Genomic DNA, 22620 nt, shown 5'->3' on the forward strand with positions numbered 1-22620 from the left:
CATACCTCGCATTTTTGAGTTTACTCCTGCCCTCTGCCGACTCCCCTTGTTTCTTCCCCATCGTCTCTTCTCTGATGTGTCCATCTAATATTTTGTCTTTTGTCCTCCATCTGGACGAACTGAAGTGTCCATTTTCCTCCTGCTCCATTATTATTGGGTCACGTGTGATTGGAAAACAACAATAACATGAGAGGTTTTGACCTTTTCTTTTAAAGTTCTGCCTGCTATTGAGAGGTACGGCAGTTACGCCACACCGGCCTTGCATTCCTACGGAGGCATGCAGATACACACAATAACACACACACACACACACACACACAATAACGCACAGCGGTGACGCAGTAATTGCCCTGGGAACTTAAACAATATATATTTTATCTAGACAGACGCATGCTTATAAAGAAAGATATACTGTATATACGTATATATATATATTTCTTGTTTCATTCACGCTTTTTATTTATCCCTGATTATATTTGATTCCTTTTCTTCTTCCCTCTTTCTTTCCTACATCTGTCTCATCCACCTGATGCTCATGATCCGTGTGCACTGGATGTGCTTACATACTCGCCGAGAAATTACCACCAGCTGCGAGCCAAATGCTGCTAAATTTGCGCGCTGTGGCTGATGGCCATGTGGGAAGTTAACCAGCTCGTATTTCATCCGTTTATGTTTTTTAAGTGATTGCTGTAGAATTAAATTGGCTTTTGAGACAATCTGAATCGGTTCAGTCTCGTCCCGTACTCCGTTTACCCCCCATCGGTCCCGAGCTTTGGATCTCCCTGTGCTCCGGAGGTGTGATCTAGTTAACGAGAGCTTGTTTCCACCTCCTCTTCTTCTTCTGCTCTTTTTATTACGAGGCCCCACCCTTGGATCTTAATGAAGCTCGGATCGGACTTCATTAGGGCCTCTGAGCCCCAGGGGAGAGCGAGACCATAAAAGCCAGCTCCTACATGGATCCTCTTCCACGCTGTGAAGCATGGATACTCTTGAGAGCAGCATTATATCATGTAGAGAGCTTCAGAAGCATCTGCTGTAAATTCAGCTGAAACATATTCCATCGTATCTTTTGTTTCATGCTCGTTTTCTACGTAGAACTCAATCTAAAACAGCCAGAATTCAATCTGCTGTTTAGTAAAGGTACGCAAAGAGACTAAAACAAAGAGGTTGTTTTCATTGTAAAGTTGCTCAACATTATATGCATCACAGCTGGATGCGCGTCTTGTTATTTTAAAAATAAAACGGCATTTCTTGGTGAACAAACCCAGCTTAGTATAAGGAGCATATGGTCTATCTACTGTACAGAGGTTTAGAATTATTGTGGCAAAGCTCCAGGGCTTAGTCACTGGAGTGCGGGCTGTTTACGCTGTGTTGGCTTTAAACACACAGGCAGCGCTGCACCGGTCTGTTTCCACTTATCAAATCCAGACCTGAGCTCCTCTCAGGCCAATACTCTGAGGAGCTGACCAAATGCTACTGTTTCAGCTGAAAAGAAGAGGCCTGCAGTGTGGTAAAGCCACTTTTTAGAAGTGGCGGTTGTTGTTCATATCTTAATTTGAAACACGAAAATGTTGTCCAGATGGAAAAAATAAGAAACCCCCCAAAAAAAGGAAAAGTTTTTGCTCGAAAAGGGGAACAGTTGCAACTCCCTGATGTGTTCAGCGCACACACGCCAGCTGTTGCATCATCACGGCAAATAAAGTTAACCGACCTTCAGTGATTAATTAGCATTGCTTTTATTGACTTATTATCATATATTTTGAAAGTTTTATAGATTGGCATCAAACTGAGTCTGAATGTGATTTATGAACAGAGACAGTGAAGTCCCAGTGGGCAGCTGTATTCAGCTCATTCTTTTCCATTTGACTCATCGTTCCGTCGTTCTCTTCTGTCCACTGATGGTGTCAGTGTGTTTGTCAGCGATTGTGGCGTGGGTGTTGTAGTGGGGGGCCGGGGTGGTGGCCGGGGGAGCACAGTGTATAGTTCAAAGTGAAAAGGTTTCCTGTCATGTGGTTTTAAATGGTGTGGAGAGCCAGCGGGGGATGTCCACGGGTTAAAGCAACGCTTCCGAAGGCCCCATTCTGATAGATATGGTTACACACACGTACAGGCACGCATGCACACGCATGAACACGCATGAACACGCAAAAACGTGAAGAAACACACCGATATATATATATATATATATATACTTACACATAAACAGGCATCTGATATTAACTTAAAGTATAGACAGCTGATGTTACTGCATAAACACACACATGTGGACAGTTTATATACTGTATATATTCCCCTGACATGCACACACAAAAAACACACATGCACACACATGACACATGTGCAAAAACATACATATAGACACCCACGCACACACACACACACACACACACACACACACACACACACACACACACACACAGTGGTGGTGGGCCCTTTGTGTGCTGTATAGGCAGAGCGGCCCAGCCCAGCCTGGTGGCTGACAGGCATGTGTCTTTGTTAAGTCAGTTCCTATAATGGCTCTCATATGTGGCCCATTTCCTTCGGGCCCACAAAGGCACAGGCCCTAACCGCACCGCCCGGGCCCTAGCTAACGGGCTAATTAATGACTGCAAAGCCGCACTCCTCCTCCTCCTCCCTCTCTCTGTTCTTCGCTTATAACTCCTCCGTCTCCTCCTTCGCCTTTGTTTTTATACTTTTCAATTTCATCTTGTGTCATTTCCCTCTGCCGATGATGTAGTCAACAGCCTGTTCCATAAATACAGTATGCTGCCCCCTGTTGAAACACCATTAGCCCACTGTTTTTTTTTGTGACTAATTAAGGTAAAGATATGGTTTTGACCAACAGTCATGATCTGATCTTTTGAAACAGAACCAGCAGTGCGTGACGAGTTTCAAATGCAGCTATTTATAGTACAAATTTCACATAATCTATGAGTCACGATACATGACAAACCCCTTTCTTCCTCGCTGTAAAGTCCATGTTTCATCACTGTTAGTCTGTATCAAAGGTTTGCGCAATGCGCTGACATTGTGGTGAGCTTGTGAATATTCTGGGTTGCTAGACCTGTGTTAAGACAAAACAGGCACAAACACAATAATCCACACACACACAAACAGTACACACACATGTATAAGAACTAATGGGGCAGGCAAATGGCTGTTAGAAAGACAGCAGCACCTACGTCAGCATATACAGCTTCAGACACAATGACTCGGAAAGCCATGGAAGGCCCTTAACGTCGATTGGACTCACCAGCTATGGAGAATGGCTAACCTTTGACTTTACAATGGCCCTCACACTCCAGCCTATTAACCCTTGTGTTAGCCTATAGAAAAATGCTATAAGCATACAGTAATTCTGTGTGCTTCAATTAAAATCACCTCTGGCGCTTTCATTGCGCTCACATGGGTGTAGCGAGGTGGTGAAGGAACAAACTGAGCAATGTAATTATTTGTAAGTGTATTGTGCTCTTAAAGCTGCATTAAGCAAAGTCTGACCACAACGGGACACGACAACAAACTAAAAAACTCACCCCGGGTTTATCACGAGCTTATCAAGTTGCTATGGCTAACATGTTGTTCTTTAGCTTGTGTTTTACCCCCTGAGACTAAAAAAAGTGTCTTTAGCCAGCTGCTTTCTTCGGTAGCTACTTACTGTTTCAAGCTAAGTAGGTTAGCATGCTTGATTAGTTCATAATACAAACTGTAGGAGACAATAGCAGTTGATTAAGGATTTATTCTTGATGCTAGCAGGAACTGGATATTTGTATTCATTTAAGGAGCACATGGTTTACTAACCAAAAAATCGCAGTAAAAAAGTTTAGCAGTACACTTTAATTGTAAAGCTAACAGCTTGCATCGCGGATAGTATTTGTTTACAACTTTTGGATCACTCGGGATTGTTGTGTGAACACAAACAAATCAGAGAGCAAATACATTTGTATCACATTTTTTAACTGAATCGGAATAAAGCAAACAAAATACGGAAAATGCGCTACGAAAACGTGCTAATCAGAAAGAACCGGTGAGATTTTGTCGGCATCCAAAGTACCCAAATCGTGCCTCCAGCTTGCCTATTAAAAAGTGTTGCTGCCATCATAACTGTTTTGTCCTTAAAAATGTTGTAACGTCATAGAATTTAAATATTTATACATTATTATTCTTTTTCAGTTTTTTTTTTCATTTTATGCTGGACTGACAAATATGTTTGGCTACAGAGGGTAATAGTGCATCATCCACCGGTGTGATTTTGCAGATTGTTGCCTCAAGTGTCATTTAAGCCTACCTGCCAACTGCACAGCCAGACGACCACCTTTCTTTTTTTCTCCTCTTTCCTTGTCAAACACATCAACGTACAGACACACCGCATACGTACTCATTGCCCCCTAACCCCGATGGCCGTCCACAAGAGGACCATTAATTCGGGGGAGTGTGCATGCGTGTGTACACATGTTCCCTGTGACTAGGTGTGTATGTCGATGTGCCTGGTGGGCAGTTAGAGGAAGGGGGCCTTGTGTTTTCTTAGGGGCTGAGCAGAGCGGGGCCCCCGCAGCACCACCTTCCCCAGTCCATTCATCCCCCCTCGGTAAAAGAAGATCTTTGTGTGTTTGCGCTAGTGAAGCAGCCCCAGTCAGTCCCAGTGTTCCCAAAGGAATACAATGAATGGGAGCATTTTGTCCCACTCTATAACTTCCACCCCCCCTCTCCACTTCTCTCTTCTTCTTCTTCTTTTTTTTTTTTGCCATTCAGAAAGACAGACTCGTTTTTATTCTCTCTTCATTCCCTTTTCTCCATGTCACAAGACATCAGACAGCTTGTGTGTGTGTGTGTGTGTGTGTGTGTGTGTGTGTGTGTGTGTGTGTGTGTGTGTGTGTGTGTGTGTGTGTGTGCGTGTGTGTGTGTGATGAGGGCCTCCCAAGCTATCAGGCTTTTTTTGGAGTGTGACCTACACAACCTCGTCTGAAGAACCGGTCAGGTGATGAACACATGTAACTGCACGCTTTGCGAACAATGCTAACTGTCAGTGATACAGACGTGTAATGCCCTGTAGTGGCACGCATACGCACACAACCTAATTCTGTCCTTTTAAAACAAAGTGTGAAGCCTCAAACAGCACTTTCATTCAGTGAAGACCAAACAAAATGTCCAAAAATGATAAAACTCTTAGTGGTCCTCACTAATAAAGATACAAGACGAAGACGTCACATACACACACTGAACACATTCTTTTCTTCTCAAATGTTTGGCCACAAGTTGACTCTTATGAAAAATAATTTGATTTCACAAAATGTTTTCCCTCCAAAGAAGCAAACATTAAATATTTTCAAGGACAGAGCATGAACACACAAATATAGGACCAGCCCTCTTAGCAGTTATGTTCATATTGATTAAGTTTGCAGTTACATGATTTTTATTCAATAAGACTGGAAAATATGTAATGCATCACTTCATATAGTGCTCGAGAATTGGAGCGTGGAAGTATGTCGGGAATGTATTGTCATTTAAAAAAGATTATTTAACCATGAAGATGATGTTTCCCTTCCCTTAACCACGTAGTTTTAATTAACCATGCTGTGGAAATTAAATAAATAAAACAAATACTGTGTTTGTATGTTGAAACTGGACGTTTGAATACATTGTCACTGAATGTGGCATTTTCCTGAAAGCGTTTCATATTGAAGTTCTGTTTTGCAAGTGGTTTGCATACAAGCTATTTTCAATATTCATCCAAAACAATGAAAAGCAGTAAATCCTTACGTTTGAGAAGCTGCAAATACTTTATGCTTCCTAAATGCTTTACAAGACTAATCCATCATCATATTAATGTTGATCACTTTTCTGTTGATCTTATCATTGATCGACTAATCTTTCCAGCCCTTCAGCAAACACATGCAAGTCAAGAATGGTCCTGTTCATCTCTCTCTCGCTTTAGTCATGCTCTTTGAACCTCCGTACAAACCCTCTCTCACGCACTCCATAAACATCCCAGAGGACGGCCATCTCATTCAGCCACGTAACCCTGCAGTGCAACTGCAAGGAAGTAACCACACAACATGCTGATTGTGTACATTTCGGCTCTAATGATGAACTGTCCCAGGAGGACAGAGGGAGGGGTCAGTGTGGCTAATGAATTGGTAGTAAAGGAGATGAATGGAGGTAGATGGCATTGAATGGAGGTAAAGGGGGAAATGGAGGGGGAAAAGAAAGGTGTCAACATGTGTTCATCTGAGAGAGTAAAGAAAAAAGAGGGAAAGATGGGAGCAAGGCAATGTTGAATAGAAGACGTGTAATGAGAAGAAATGGTTGAGAAGAGAGAAGTAGAAAGAATTGGATAATGAAAAAAAGAAGAAGCCAAGAAGCCACGATACAAGTGTGATTAACTAAAAATGTACAAAATCCAGAGGAAGAAGTGAGAGGATTAAACTTCAAAAAATAAATAAAATGGGAATCACAACAGGACAAAATGATAGTATAAAGTATAGAAACAAAATAATAAACATTCAGAAGTGTTGAGAGAGATGAGAGAGGAACAGAAATGTATTTCAAAAGAAGAAACAGAGGAGAGAAAACTGGCAAATAAAAACAAGAAAATGCAGAGAAAATGGGAGACAAGTTGTTGCCGTTGCAAACAGCCATACAATCTTCAGAAATACGGCAAAATGTATTACATTTTGAAAGAAAGAAATTGAGACACAGCAAATTGCAACATGAATGCAAAAATGACCCCTCCCAAAATTCTAATTCCTTCTGCTGTTTTCGGCAAGCATGAATTATGACTGAAGCTAAGATCAACAAAAAGTAACCCAAATATATAGAGAGAGAGATATAAGTCTATGATATTTTTCAAATGGTTGAAAAATGCCTAATTTGCATTTGATTTTTAAGGTTTGGAAAAATGAGCCCGACATTCAGAGCGGAACTTAACGAGCGTGAAGAAAGAAAGGAAGCAGAGAAAGACAGACCGAGGGAGAGACAAGGAAAGGAGACACGAGGGGGGGGGGGGGGGGGGAGAGAGACAAACAATTTTACGAGACAGAAAAAAAATTAAAGTTGAGATAAAGGCAGAGATGGAAGGGAAGAGAGTGAGACAGTCCAGTGGTTACGTACAGCCAGCCCTAATAGATTCCCGCAGGCTCATCTTTGATAGTTGGAGCCCTCAGCGCCTTAACTCAGTCGAACCCGCAGTTTTTAAGAGTCTTTCAAGTCGACATGAAAGGCAGCTGTTAGCCTCTCTGTTGTTTTAAAGGCATTTTGTTTCACATTTTTACACTCGTCTCTCAAGTCCGTGCGTCTTTATTTGTTGTTCGGTTAACGTTCTTTAGTTCTGTCAATTCAAACCTGCTCATCATTTAATTCTTGAAGTTTATGTTTTTGTCTTTTTGTCTGTTGTGTTCTTTCTTCCTCCATCTTTTCTTTTATCCTTTCATCACATAACAGTCCTTTCTTTCTTCCTTTCCATTCCAACACTTTTCTTGTTCTGGTTTCATCTTTTTTTTACGTAGATAAGAGTTGTTGTGTGTTCGTCAACGTGATTTTAGTCATTGTCTTTTTGGCTCACTCTCTCTCTCTCTCTCTCTCCCTCTGTCTTTGTCAATGTCTCCCTTCCTCGTCTCTCAGGTCCAGGGTCACATGCCTCCTCTGATGATCCCAGTGTTTCCTCACGACCAGCGGTCTCTGGCTGCTGCCGCTGCTGCACAGCAGGGCTTCCTCTTCCCACCGAGCTTGTCCTACAAGCCAGGTATACGAACTAACTGCACTATTGCCCACACTGGAGAATGTTAAGGAAATATATGTCTTCTGGATAAACATTCACTCCCCTCACACAAGAGCTATACGACTCGGACATTTCTCGTTAACTAAAAATGAAAATTTTTACAGTATTTCTCTCCCTCTCTCCCTACGCACACACACACACACACACACACACACACACACACACACACAGAAACACAAACACTGGAATCCCAGTCTATGTTAATGAGGTGTGTCAGGTGAGGAATGTTCTGGAAATGAGCGGAGAGATTTACAAGCTCTGCTTGTTCGCGTCGGGAACAATACATTGGACACAGCGAGGATTGGAATGTCTCTTTTATGGCGTGCTGAAAGCATGTCAGTTGCACAACACATCTGCAACATGGAATTTCACACTTTCTCACACTTACACACACACATACACACTCAAGTTTGTTCTCCTGGTACACACCGACCCAACGACGTACACGTAAGGAGATGCAGACAGACGAAACACACTTAAAGGATTGCATGCATGTTGCATGTTTTCAGCAATCCACGAGGGTTTTTGCACAAACAGATGGAACAGAATACTTGAAGACACACATGTGCAGAAAAGGCACTTCAAGTACAGTCTTCTTATTGTAGGATTCACAGCACCACCTGCTTTCTTCCTCTTTCCTCGTCCTTCACACATTCCTCCCTTCCATGCATTCTTCCAGATGCTCGCCTGACGCCACGCACCACCGACCCGCCATGCTTTGTATGGAATAATACATGTTTATTACTCTTGCGCGAGCATACACTCCCACAAGGCTGCAAAGAGAGGCAGGAATGAAGAAAGGGATTAAAAAAGCCATTATTCTACACTCTCCTTTGACTTCGGTCTGTTTTCAACAAAGGCTCGGACATGGAAAGCCTTTTAGGGACAAACAGTGGGGGTTATAAACGGTACTCGTATATGCATTTATGAGTGCATCCCAATGAGGCAGCACTGGACTAGAACTCGGATCGCCCGAATCCCAAGCACCCGTGTGTACCGACAATGACCGTTATTAACCTTTGAATGAAACACTCGTGACCCTTTGTGTTTCATTTGCGATGAATAAAAACATGAGAGCAAGAAAGGAATAGGGCGAGTCTTACACAGGCTGACTGAAGGCAAAGAGCAGGTTAGTTCTTCTGCTGTAATCTGCCTCCCCGACTTCTCTCCACAATGTTTTGTTTTGGTTTTTCAACAGGTGAGAATTACCCCATGCAGTTCATTCCATCTACAATGGCAGCTGCAGCGGCGTCTGGACTCAGCCCATTACAACTGCAGGTAAGTTGGAAACAGCTGGTCTCCTGAAAATCAAAAAACTTTACACGGTGGAAATTATGTCTTCTTTTTAGTTTTTTGGCAAAACATTTTCACATTTCACCTTGACTAAAACCGTAAATTGCCTTTGATCTTATACCTAAAGCAAATTCATTTTGACTTGCTTGAAGGAAATGTGTTGCATTATTGTTATCCTTTCGTAGTGTTGTATAAAAAAACGGTTATATCATCTTGGAGTTGGCGACGGTGTCAGAGTAAAGCCCAGCAAAGTAAACTTAAGAAGTGCCTCTTCAATATCTATGATGATAAGTCAAGTGAGTGTTTCACAACCAGATAAACAACTGCAGCAGAAAGTTTGAGAGCAGCAGCAGAAACAAAGACACAGCTATAAGGGTGAGGGTTTGTACACTGAGAAAGTACATATAGCTAATCCTGAGGGTGTAACCAGCCGACCAGAACTCAAGACAATTGTGCATAAGTGAGTAGATAAATAGAAAAGACAGTAAAGATAAGGAACATTGGCAAACTAAATGAAACTCCCACTTGTTCTAACCTCGGCCTGAGTTCAAGTGTATAAAAAAGCCAGCAGCATTTCCATAGAATAAAACCACTCTAAACCACAACAACTTTAATGCTCCATATTCATTGCAACTCAACTACACAATTAATCTATACCTTGTGCAGGAAACCTTTTATAATTTTTATATGAGACCTAGAGGTCAAGGCTATTATCACACCTGCTGGGTGTCTGGTAGATTTAACGTGGGAAAAAAACATCGGCGACACACAAAAATAAAGAACTAAAAGTGCACTAAGTGCAGACCTCTGCTAGGTGTGTCTGCAAAGACCACTGCTGTAATGTTTGATTGAATGAATACAAACCACAATTGCCCCCCTTCAAGACCGCAAGTGTATCAGATGTGTTTTTCACTCGAACGTCTCATACAAGAGAAGCTGTCATTTAAATGAATGCAACTAGCTCAGTGCAGTTGAACTGCAGTGTAAGATGCCACCTGTTTAAGGCTTCCCCTGAACACAAACAGCACAGGACTGACTCCTGCTTTATGTATCGTTCCGTTAGCTGTTAGCTCCGTTAGCCAAACACACCGCAAGACTCTGCAGCCCACCAGCTGCTAACAGCTAACTAGCTCTCCTCCTATCGACATGAGTAGTAGTAGGGGTGCATTTCAGTTCGTCATTCATTAAGTGCTTCATTTAAACTCGTCTCAACGATCACTGACTCTGTTTTGGTTAAAATAAACCCTTAATTCACAAGGCTTTTCCCCAGCTGTCTGTCGCTCTCTCTCTCTCTGTCCGTTGAGCAGCAGCTGAGCGGCTTTTGTTCTTTCGGGGGCAGACCATTAAATTGGCAAAATAAAATGACAAAAAACGGCCAAAATATATTTCTCCGTGAAAAAAAGACCCGGTGATACTGCCAAATGTCTGCTAACAGCTAACAGCTAACAGCTAACTAGCTGTCCTCCTGACGACAAGAGAAGACACGCTTCGTTGTACTCAGTTTGTCATTGCTAAGCAATAGTCAACACATTACTTGTACAGCCAACCAATAGTCTCAGCTGCTCCATGTTGCTGTATATGTTCATAGCTACCCCCAAAAAACATCTATAGGGCAAGATGATGATAACAAATTCAAATGGAAACTGGAGGATACACAGCATGCATTAATCACCGCAGATCACAGTTAACTTTTAAGGAAGCTCTATAGGGCGACGCTAACATGCTAGCTCACTTATCTGCTGCCTGTCAGCTGTGACAGACAAAAGCTGTTATGATGAATCACAGAGGAATTCCGCCCCACCAGCACAACACCTGGCCCAAGCAATTCATCAAATATTTTATTGCTGCGTGACACCTGTGGTTTGAGAATAGCACTTATCCATAATGATTATCATAGAACATATTTGCAAGGAACAAAATCAGTGAAACAAAAAAAAAAGAAAAGAGAAATTAAATCGCTAAGGCGGTTTGGAATTACACAACGCGACCCCGTCACCCCTGCTGCTGTATCTGCTTATCAGTGAAATGAACAAAAGCCCTCAAAAGCTTTTTCACTGGCAAACAATATTGATTCATCATGTCAGTCATTACCATAGCATGGCTTTATAAGCCACCAGAATCCTTATCTCAATTTATTCAATTTGTATTGTGGTTTTCGCTTATCGAGGCCCTCATTAGCCGCTATTGACTTAGCGAAGCGGCGTGCTGTGCCAATGGGAATCGGAGCCGCAGCCTATTTCCACTCCTGGCTTTGAAATGATCAAAAGAGTCTCTTACCTCTCACACGAGTGAGAGGTAAGAGGATGAATGATGTCGGAGATGCAAACTCATTCACATTTAAACACTGCCTCAGACGTGGAGAATGAGAGGCGGAGGGGGAACCTGAATGAAAGAGGAAGCCTCTCATCACGGCGGTGGCTGAAATCAAGTCAGAGACCGGGAGAAGGAGGAACACAGGGAAGCGTGGGGAAGTGTTCGTGATAGGAAAAAAAAGAAGTGTGATTATCTGAGGAATTTTTGTGAGACGGAGTCGCTGGCTTCCAGCACATGTTTGGACATTGTTTTGACAACAATGCCTAAGCCAAACGCAATCATGATGACATTTACGAGTTGTACTTGTTCAGTTATGTATCTTCATCTCAAGAAATGTGGCAGTATAGCACTCTTTGTACTGTGATACAGTTAGATGCTTCAAGTGCACAGGATCTAAATTTGGATGGATACAATAAAAACACCTGCATGGTGTGTTGCCATCCAATCCAACAGCCTTGCAATTAATGCTTACTTTGTGAAGTTGATATGGTTCAGCAGCTTGAAGTGAATCAACACCTTAACACCTCTAAATCTGTATAGACTGGTATCGTTGTATCATGTAGGTTGCATCTTTTTGGAGTGTCTTTGCTTTGTGTGAGCGGCTTCTTTGTGTGTCGGAGAGCTCGACAACTACAGGGTTTCCTACAGGAAGCTTGTTAGTAATTGAGCCATTAGCCTTTACTTTTCCCAGCTGAAAAAAAGAAACCTTTCTGTTTCTTAACATTGTAGGATATTGGATTGATTAATTACCATAACCAGAATATATGATGATCCATTGATGACAGATCCCAATACATCTCATCTCAAAGTAGTTACTGTATAGTAACAGATGGCCTTTGCTGTTAGTCCGCATCTGCTACAAAATTCTGCAGGAAACCCTGAACCAACGGGGTTCTGAGTTTTGGTGTAAATCTGAGATTTACCCCTAAAACTGCTGAGTAGAACAGAAACATCCTGCACTATCTTCAGCCCTTTGGCCTTCATGCAGCCATCGTGGTTACGCTGTAGTGCCACAGCGTCTTTCTCTCTCTTTCGCAGCTCCGGCTCTGCTTTCTCTATGGGCTCTGCCTTTTACGGAGGTGAGGGACGACAGCATCAAAAAATCTCACAATTATTGTGAGTGGATGTTTTTTTTACCCAGATCCTTATACTTACTTTCGCTAACTTCCTCTTGTTTTTACTTATTACCTCTCCATCACACATGAGAACTGCCTCTGGCCTTTCCCCTTTGGCTCTGTGCTGTTTGTAGCTTGTCATGTTGGTGATGTGTGAACCGAGGCCTGTTATGCTGTTGCACTCATTAAAAGACTTGCACTTACAGCATATACCATGGAATGTGCATCATAGGCTGAGGTATGGTGTCATTTATGTAGTTGCATGGATTAACGACTCATTAATCATCATTTGTAATCTATAGATTGTCTTTTTCCCTCCGTTGCTTGTTCAGCAAACTCCTGCGCCTTTTGTTGAGTCATGCAGTTGGGATTTGAACAAGGCACTACTGCAAAGGCGTTGTCGATGTCTTGACATGGCTGTCCAGTGTGCACACTGAGATCTTTTCTGTTTTGAAGTGTTTTTTTAGTTGTTAGTCTCAGTAACGCCACACTTCACAAATCTCCAGTGTGTGAAACTGTGCATTAGCCTGTAAAGAAAACACTGTAAAAACACAATTACACCAAGTTAGTTCTACGTTCGCAATCTCCTCTGCTCCATACGGCAGTCAAGTACACACCGGCTGGCATCGAAACCCTTTCGATGCCAGATCTGTGCTCAGCACAGGATGGACAGATGTTGCAGGCAGACTGTTCCAGATGTTCTGTAGTTCTGCCCCGTAGCAAGCCTTCAGACAGCTGGCCGGCACTGATGGTCAAGCGGGCATAGACTGGCATACAGAACGAGTGAAAATAAGCTTGCACAAGCTACAAGGGGAAAGTAAAGGTTCAGAAAAGTAACAGCACTAATAATTCCCTTTGTCTTATGCCTCTAGCAAATATTTGACAAAAGCTGTCCTGTTGTGCTTGACTCATCATGACCTGACCTAAAGGTTTTGATAGCGCAATGTCGTGCTATCGGCGTGGGAACTTGATGGGGCCAATTGATTTCAGGGCCTCGGAGTAGACCCTTTCACAAACAGTGGATTCCTGCCGAAGAAAGGCCCCCTTTGTCGCGGCTAATGCGAGTGGAATACAGTTGCTTAGCAGACATTCTTGTTGAAATCATAAGACATCTCTCGCTGTCTGCCTCTATGTTCTGCCTATTTCTGTGTCTGAGGCATGGAGACGACAGTGAGGAGCAAACTCTTGTGCCCCAGAGTCATGATTACTGCCCCGTTGCCAACACACACTGATTATGCCAGAATGGCTTTCTTTGTCTTAAAATGAGGACAATGACTGGAAGGATTTGGTTTGGATATGGTTTGTCTCTTAAGCTAAGCATCTGTTCAGTTAAAGAGAACTGGAAGTGAGATAATGGTTGTCTTTATGCGGCCTGCCTCTGTGTGTATCTCTTTCACTGTCTTGGACGCGGCTAACTCTCCAAGTGCAATATTTAGCCTCCGCCCAGCTCAGTGGGAGTCGATCCATTTCGCCCTCCTCCTTCTCCCCCATGCAAACCTGCTGAAAAAGACAAAAACCTCATCTGTTGTGTGCACTCCTGAGATTGATGGCAGCTCGAACGCTAAAAAGAGGCCAGCGAAAGGGATTCTCCACTCAGTCCTATACGGAGGAGTCTGTTGGCAGGCTACAAAACAACAGTCCGGACAGTGCTGCCCAGACCCAGACCTCAACGACGTCACCTTCTCCCTGCTTTTCTTCCAGGATTATGCCAAAGTAGGCTAAAAACCTGCTGATGATCAGGAGGGCCAAAAATGACAGACTAATCATTTGGATTTTAGTCAAATTAGCACTAACGTCTAAAGGCCAGTCAGATAGTCTGGACAGCTCCGGCGAGGTTCGGGGCCCTCTTTGTCAATTTGTAATTTAGGAAATTGCAGCATTGTCTTCCCTTGGGGGCTGAGTGAATGGCAAGAGCTCTGGTTGGGGTTGTTTACGCAGCACATTGGCCTCCACGGTCACTAATCAATCTCAGAGTGTCTCTAAGAAACAAGAAAAAAAACAAGGTACAGGCTCTTATTCTGTGTCTTTTGTTTGTTCAACGATTCCCTCATCGTATTTGGAATCGCTGACGGAATTGCTGCTAACAGCACAATACCAGTACTCTGTGTGTGTGTGTGTGTGTGTGTGTGTGTGTGTGTGTGTGTATGTAGGTGTTTGTGAGATCCTAACTGTGTGCTTCACCTCAAAGACTCGTGTGTCTGCTCCCCTTAGAGCTGTAAGAATATCAGGCATCACCAGAAGTAACTCTGCGGTCGGGCTTGATTGACGCGAGAGGCCTCACCACCAGCCATTCGAGGCACATTCTTACGGGGATCTCATATCGCCAGGGGTTGGCCCGAGCACTCCCGGTGCCTTCCAAGGAAAATAAGCGGCGTGACATCAGGGCTTTGTTTCAACGGCGAGGCCCCTTCTGTTTGTGTTTAATATCGCTCTGAGAGAAGTGGAAAGAGGGCCAGCCAATTTTTTTCCGGGCCTCAACCACTGAGCCTGGCGCTTCGGCGGTGAAGCGACGGTGGTCTCGTGTGTCTGCAGCGCAACACTCTCTTCTCTTTCCCTCACTCTCTCTCTTTCATTCTCTATTGAGCACTCTTTGCTTTTGGATCTCTGGTCCCAGGAGGCCTTGCAGTTTTGACTACAGGGAAATCAGATCTCACAACACCGGGGGCGGTTTAGGCTGAGGGGGCAGAGAGTAAAAACAGAGAGAAAGAAACAGAGATGGAGATGGTGTGGAAGATATGAAGAATGATTTTGGAACAAAACTGAGAGACAGAGGAAAAAGAGGGAGAGAGTCAGAGGGAGATCAAAGGAGAGAGACAAAAGAAAGACGAATACGTAGAGCGAGGGGGAGAGTATAGATGAGGTGAGAGTATCGAAATGAGAGGAAAGCAGGAAATAAAGAAAGAGAGGAGGGAGTCTAAGTGAAGGCCAGCCACGTCTGGGTGGTTTTCCTGAGGACAGGCTCTTTGATACTCCAGCCCTCACACTCCAATGCATTTAGACAGGGGTTGACAGTGGTTTCAAGCAGCGGTTTGTCTGGCTAGCTAGCTTTGATTTAGAAGACCCTGGACTCTGGGCCGCATATTTGACTCTTTGATTTTTGTTGGATGGAAAATTGGTACAGATTTATTTTGTGCAACATGTAATGGTTTCATCCAACCCTGAAGGCAGAAGGCTTATACCTTCCAATTTATTTTAACATTATTTTCAAGTGTTTTTAAATTGACTCATGACCAAGATAATTGCAGTATGACTACGCCTACTTAAAAATGATTGTCCACTATTTCTTATTTTGGATTAAAGTCAGTGAAGAAACTTGATTGTCTGAGCTGTTAATGCAAGGACTAACCTTACGTGACAAGATTAGTCTCAAGTGTTTTTTTGCGAGACTCATAAAGTATCGTTTGCAATTTTTCCTCTGACTTTTACCATTTACAACGTCAAAGCAGGTTCAATACAAAGTCAGAATAACAAAAAAACAGCCATATGGCTTTTTTCAAATTTGGTTCACATTGTTGTTTTTAAATAAAGTAAAACCAGACTTCTATTGTTAGCAACATTGAGCCAGGCATTGTCTAAAAAGTTATTTTCCATTTCATTTTCAACATTCATATTTGTGCATAACCAAGAAATTTATATCCAATTTTATAGATAGTCAATATCAAACTTAAAGGAAGATTTTTGCAAAGCATTCAAAAGTTTCTTTAGCTATTGTTTGGTTTTATTTTAGATGCAAATCGATTTACAAGCTGCTCCCAGCATCTGTTGAAAGAATAAGTGTCAGAGATGGATTGTAGATCATTTATTTAAGATATATATATATATATATATATATATATATATATATATATATATATATACATATATTTTTTTTCCTGATCAAAAAAATCTTCCATTTGTGTGGGACACTCCTGTCAACTTCAGAATTAGGTGTGTGTGAGTTTCGTGTGTGTTTGGCTCAGACACACACCGGTCGAACCTCAGAAGATGCGAGCAATACCAGGGGGAGGATGTAGCAAAAAAAACAAAAAGAAACACAACAGGATCAAGGATGTGGGGGAGCACAGGAGAAGGAAGAGAATGAAAGAAGAAAGCCACTGACTAGCTGCTGGCGAGCAATGTTAATAGCCTGTCGGTTTTGCTGGTTTCTCCTTCCTTCTGCAGCAGCTGTATGCCGCCCAGCTGGCAAGCATGCAGATCTCACCGGGAGCCAAGATGGCTTCCCTCCCGCAGGCTCCCAACTCCTCTGGTCCCCTCTCCCCCTCAGCCCTGAAGAGCGAGAAGCGAGCATCCAGTCCCGTGGTCAACATTAAGGCGAGTCCATCGATGCACATGTTGTAAAATGGTTTACGTTGAATGGCATGAGTTGTTGAAATGATTCAACAGGATTTACAAGAGCCAGGTGGACACATTTGTGAGTGTTAATATTGCAATTCAGAACACCATGTTGTCGAGCAACTGGGAATTGAGGACCGTATAAGGGCAACGTATGGGAAAAGAAGCCATGTCTCTATGGTGTGCAACAAGCAACATAACAAGTGAAAGGAAAGAGTGAGTTCAGAATATGTATGGAAGGAAAACACCCAAGAATAAAAACAGTTCAAGTAAAAGTGAGAGGCTGGGAATTTGGAAGTTGTTGAAAACAACAAGCCGCGCACGGCCCTGTACTCTTCACTGACAATTAGAAACAGCTTATCTGAAAGTCACACACCTATTGACGCACACAAACAGACGCACACTCCGAAAATGACACTGGCGCTGGCTGCTGTTTGGCAGGGGCCCAGACCCCTCTACTGGAGAGAGCGTACGCCTCATCTTTACTCAACGACGAGGCAGTAATGGGAGCCATGTGTGTGTGTGTGTGTGTGGGGCACAGCTGCAGCCGGCGTCACAATAGACCGGCGTCAGAGCTCACTCAAACAGTAGTGCCATGCCCTCCGAACTCCCCACCCTGCGCTAACCACCGCGCACGCTCAGACCCCCCCCAACTTCGGCATGCCACCCGCAGCCTAGTCCCTCCCCACCCGCCGAGCCAGTCCTAAACTCCTCTCCCTCTCAACACTTCCCTCAGCGGAAGCTCAGCCCCAAATTAGATCCACGTTCATTAAGCGTTTGCTGCCAACACAAGAGTCGCGGTTCAGCCGTGTTGACGTGAGTTACACCACATTTCCTTTTCCTGCCGATTCCTTATGTGGATCAGTGTGGTCGTGAATCTTTGTTTAGAAATAGAGGAATTGCACAAAGGTGGCCTTGTTTAGATGAGAAGATACACTGCAACCGCCCCCCCCGTCAGGTTCACAGAGGTTAGCAGTGGAATTCATTTATTGAAAAAAAACCCGGCAGGGATGACTGATCAGTGAGTGGGAGCATCACTTAAGCACTTTAAGGGATACTTTGGACAAAATTGAAAATCAGCAGCTGTGGTCTTCTTAAAATTAGTCAATTACACTTCCAATGGGGGACCCATTTCCACAGCAGAAACATGTAGTTTTGCTAAAATATTGTATCTGTGTTGCACTAAAGTTATACCATCCGATGCTTCCGGTATATTTAGAAATAGCAATATTGGTAAACTAATGATTCCTTGGAACATAATGTGCTTTGTTTCCCGTATAAAACATTTGAAAAGTTGTTTTTTTTGGAATAAAATACTAATATATTGTTAATAAAACACATATGATAATATTGTGTAAATAATCCTACTCCACCTCCCTACACACACTATTTTGTGTTTAATTCATTTTCCAAAAAAGAAAGAAAACGCATAATAAGCAAATTGAAGATGAATTTGTCTGATAGCATTATTATAATTATTATCTTTTAATTTTCTTTAGATTGCGATGATATTGTTGTTGTGGATGTACTGAAGATCTGATATCGTGACAGGTCTGAGTCTGACACAGATCCTGCTGTATTAAACACTTCTAACAGGAGGAAGCATCCACACAGCCGTTGAACCTCTCAGCCAGACCCAAGACAGCCGAGCCTCTTCGCTCCCCGACGTCCCCGACTCACGGCCTGTTCTCCGGGAGCAAGTCCAGCCCTACAGGCGTGGGCAAGGGCCGCATCCCAAGCCCCCTCGCCAACATGGGCAGGAACACCTCTCTGGGTAGGCGACAAACACAGACACCTTTACCACTGGGTAGGCAGGACGGGCCACCTGGCCTAGCGGCACTGCTGCCCTGCCTAAAATGAACACATTAGTATTGGCTTCACCGACATGTTCAGTAAGAATCACATGGTCTGAAAACTGCTTCACTCGTACGCGTACACAATGTCTCCTACACAAACAGACACTCAGACACCAGCGGATTGTCCACATGTGTACCGTACATCCATCCAGAGCAAACATGTCGTCGCTCACAGTGTAAAAACTGTGTCTTCCCATCAACCGGGAAAACAAAAACATCACCCACCCAAACACCTCCCTCCTCCTCGCCACACACAGTCAAACCGAGCAGCGCCGCATGCGTCTGATAGACTGCAGACACCTCAACTCCACCAGGAGACCTGTGTGTGTGTGTACTTGTGTGTGTGGTAGTGTTTGTGTGCCTGTGTTTGCGTTTTACAGGAGTCCAAAGCCCTGTATTTAGCCCCAATGAAAACCCCAGCAGCGGAAGCAGTGAAACCCAGCACACGTTATTTGGTTTTTAAGAGCTTCCTCACATCATTGTCTGCCCGCGCCAGACCTTTTATGCCCCTACCTCTGCTATCTGTTATTAAGGCCGATCTAAACCCTCTCATTATAACCCCCCTTGAAAACAATTTCGCCAGCTCCTCTGGAGTGGCTTTGAGGACGCGACGCTTGTGTTCCCTGCGAAGTTATTTTTTGCCCATTTTAACGGCCACCCAAGCATACAGCGCTTCCTACTTGTCTGCTAATTAAACGAGGAGGGCGGCGGAAACTTTGCATGCTTTTATTTATTTATTTATTTTCCTTATTCTTCAAATGTGCATCGGCTTCAAAAGTGTGAAGCGCGGCACATAAACAAGGGGGAGCAGGTTCTGTCGTGTTCAGACACAAGTGGACCGGAAAACTACTTTGCGACATTTGGCCCCAGTAAGAGTTTGGAATAAAATCCAAACTTCATACAGATGTTTAAACATAATTCCTTCGGAATTTGTACGCAGCCGTGCTACATTGTTGGTTCTCAGCTCTTACGTCAACTTGATAGTGATCATAGAGCAGCATGAAATCACACAAATAAGCAAAAATTGGGTTTTCCAAGTGTTAGAGGTGTGGTTCAAAAGCATCCGACTCAAAACCCTCTGGTTTGTTAAAGGGGACACATTATGTTCATTTACAGGTTCATACTTGTGTTCGTGGTTTCTACTAGAACCTGTGTACATGCTTCAGTGTACTCTATACTAATATACCTAATATACCTGTATTTGTCTGAAACGTTCCGTTTTAGCGCCTGTCTCTTTAAGCCCAGTCTGCTCTGATGGGCTTGCATGAAATATATGGCACACCATGAGGAAACAATGTGACGTCAACAACTATTTTCTTCTCCATGACTCGGACGAGACGATGACAAGATGACACCATCGTCATTAAGCACTAACTGACGACATCAACATGCAATATCGTTGATCAAGAAATAAAGACTAAAATGTAGTTTAAAAAATGAAAACAATACCCTGCATTCACCCTCCACCTCACGTTCTTAGCTTCAGTTAGAGAGTTAGGATACTAATGAACAATTTCTCTCCAAAGTTGGATTCATTTGTGGGTTTCCCTGTCCTCTTCTCTCTAGTTTGAAGTGGCTTTGTTGGTAAAAAGTGATGTCACATACAAGTATGCGCTAACCAGAACTTTTTGAATCAGCATCTGATGACATCCTGTCCTCCCCTCCCAGACATCCTGTCCAGCCTCAACTCCACGGCGCTCTTTGGGGACCAGGACGCCGTGATGAAGGCCATCCAGGAGGCCAGGAGCATGAGGGAGCAGATCCAGAGGGAGCAGCTCCACCACCAGCATCAGCAGCACCCGGGCCACCACAGTCTGGAGGCCAAACTGTCCGCCCTCAGCAGCATGGCCCTCAACAACGGCAACAAGGTTAGAGGGACAGACAGATCACATGTGGCTACACAAGGACACTCACAGACACACTTCACTGACAAGGTCTATCGGAATCACATGCTGTAAATGCAGTTTTCAAAGGCATTTTCCTTCATGTGAAGAAAGAATTCTGATCGTAATTGCACACACACACACACACACACACACACACACACAAACACATAAAGTACACACATGCAAAGACACACAAACTGTACAGTTCATGTGACACACACCAACACATCTTTGTTTTTCTTCCTCCACTATTTGTCATCTGTTCTTACTTTTTATTTAGCAGATTCAAATTGTATAGACATAATATGAGATCAGCTTAGGAGAGACACAATCAAATGGGATCGTCATTGTGATATCTATGAGTTAATTTGTTTTTATCCTATTCACCTGTAGTATGTATGTAAATGTATGCAATTTTACAATACATATCTTCAATGGCAGTTTTCTCTAAATTAGTTTTTTTCACCAGAATTCTCCCCTTCAGTAAGAGTTGACTTTCCAGTTTCATCCCTCTCTATATTCTGAGAGGTTTGTTCATACATCACTCATAGCATGATTTATGCAACATTTCATTTCTAAATCATGGCCAGTATTCTCTGATTCATGGAGTGATACGAAGAGATATCCAAAGTTCCCTCAGTAAAAACCTTTGACTCTAATTCTTCGACAAAATTAAACAAGAATTTTGAACCTGCCTTTATCCAATGTCAAGGTTTCTGTTCTGCATGCAAATCAGCACGCATTTAATAAGCTTCTGCATAATTTGCATCTTGAAACATACATTATTAGAAAACTTGTGATGATAAACATACATTTCTTAGTGTAACTAATCGACTGGGAAGTTTCATTGAATATCTATCGGTTACATTTTTACCTTATTCATCTGGGCTGTCTCCCTTTAAATAGGATGCATAGTATTAAAGCACTCAACAATGTATTTAAAAAGTTAAGCACTTGAACCAGGTAAAACAGTTTTGTATAATAAGTATATTTATTTGATACTTATAGAAGGTACACATGTTGCTTATAATAGTGGACGAAGAACTCATCAACACTTACTGCTTTGCTCCAAGAGTCTGCACTTTATTTAAGCACCATTGTTTACCAGCCTTTAGAGGAAGCTGTACCTCCACCAGAAATACTTGCGCTGCTTCTACACATTTTTACAGACGTAGAAGTACACTTTTGAATGCTACTTGGAGTATTTTTACATTGAGGTATCACTACTTTTCCTCCAGTAGAAGATGTGAACACATCTTCTAAACTGCCCACAGCTACAGGAGCATGCAGAGTAATGTGGGAGGGAGGAAAAGGAAGAGGATCTCTTCTGCGTTCAGCATTCAGAACAACCCCTCGCTCCTGTATCGTTTTTTCTCCCGTATTTCATCTACCCAGTCTTAGAGATTTCAGCTCAGCGTCTGTCGAATATTCATGGATGATATTTGGTGTTGTTTGGCTCGGGCGGCTGCTCTTGAGTACTTCTCTTTTCTCTTCTCATCTCCACGGCCACCCAGAAGCCAACAGCTTTGAAGACGGAGCAGCTGGGCCAATGACAAGTGATGGTTTTGGCGTTTGAGCATATGTGTGCGTGTGTGTTTGTGTGCCTGCCTTGACTGAGACCAAGTGGGTGTTTTTTGGGGGAGAGGAGGTGGTGTTAGCATTAGAGTGTGTGTGTGTGTGTGTGGGTGTGTAACGGAGTCCAGCTCTTCACTTGCCCTGGAGGGGGGATCCCGGCCTCGGGGGTTTAGCCCAATTAAAGGGCCTTTCTCTGGGAAGGGACCTCCCCCCTGCATGCTCACCTCCCCCCCCGCTCATCTCTCCCCCTGGGCTGAAGGAGACAGGGTTTTTGTACCAGGATCTCATATCCAGCGGGACATCCATATTCCAAAACATCTTCTATCAGTCTGATCAGCCAATGAAGGATTCCAGGGATCAGACGTTCAGTAAAATAGGGAACATGATTAGACCGGCTCTCCTGCGCAATTGATCCCATGTTGCTCGCGAGGATGAGGAGGAGGAGGAGGAGAGCAACTCATGAATATTTTAGGGGT

The 22620-nt window shown here is 43.2% G+C and overlaps 1 protein-coding gene across 7 annotated transcripts in view; it reads left to right on the forward strand.

Annotated features, from left to right (window-relative positions):
* LOC142947762 (transcription factor SOX-6-like) overlaps positions 1 to 22620 on the forward strand; it is a 104390-nt gene that overhangs the window by 68235 nt on the left and 13535 nt on the right. For all 7 annotated transcript variants that reach the window (XM_076089567.1, XM_076089562.1, XM_076089568.1 and 4 more), the window contains 5 exons: positions 7618 to 7738; positions 8973 to 9052; positions 16657 to 16806; positions 18424 to 18601; positions 20352 to 20551. In XM_076089567.1, the coding sequence (XP_075945682.1) occupies positions 7618 to 7738; positions 8973 to 9052; positions 16657 to 16806; positions 18424 to 18601; positions 20352 to 20551 (729 nt within the window). The remainder of the gene's footprint in view (positions 1 to 7617; positions 7739 to 8972; positions 9053 to 16656; positions 16807 to 18423; positions 18602 to 20351; positions 20552 to 22620) is intronic.

The sequence above is a fragment of the Anarhichas minor genome, unplaced genomic scaffold (assembly GCF_050575085.1).
Source record: "Anarhichas minor isolate MPS153535 unplaced genomic scaffold, ASM5057508v1 ptg000011l, whole genome shotgun sequence".
Classification (NCBI taxonomy): domain Eukaryota; kingdom Metazoa; phylum Chordata; class Actinopteri; order Perciformes; family Anarhichadidae; genus Anarhichas; species Anarhichas minor.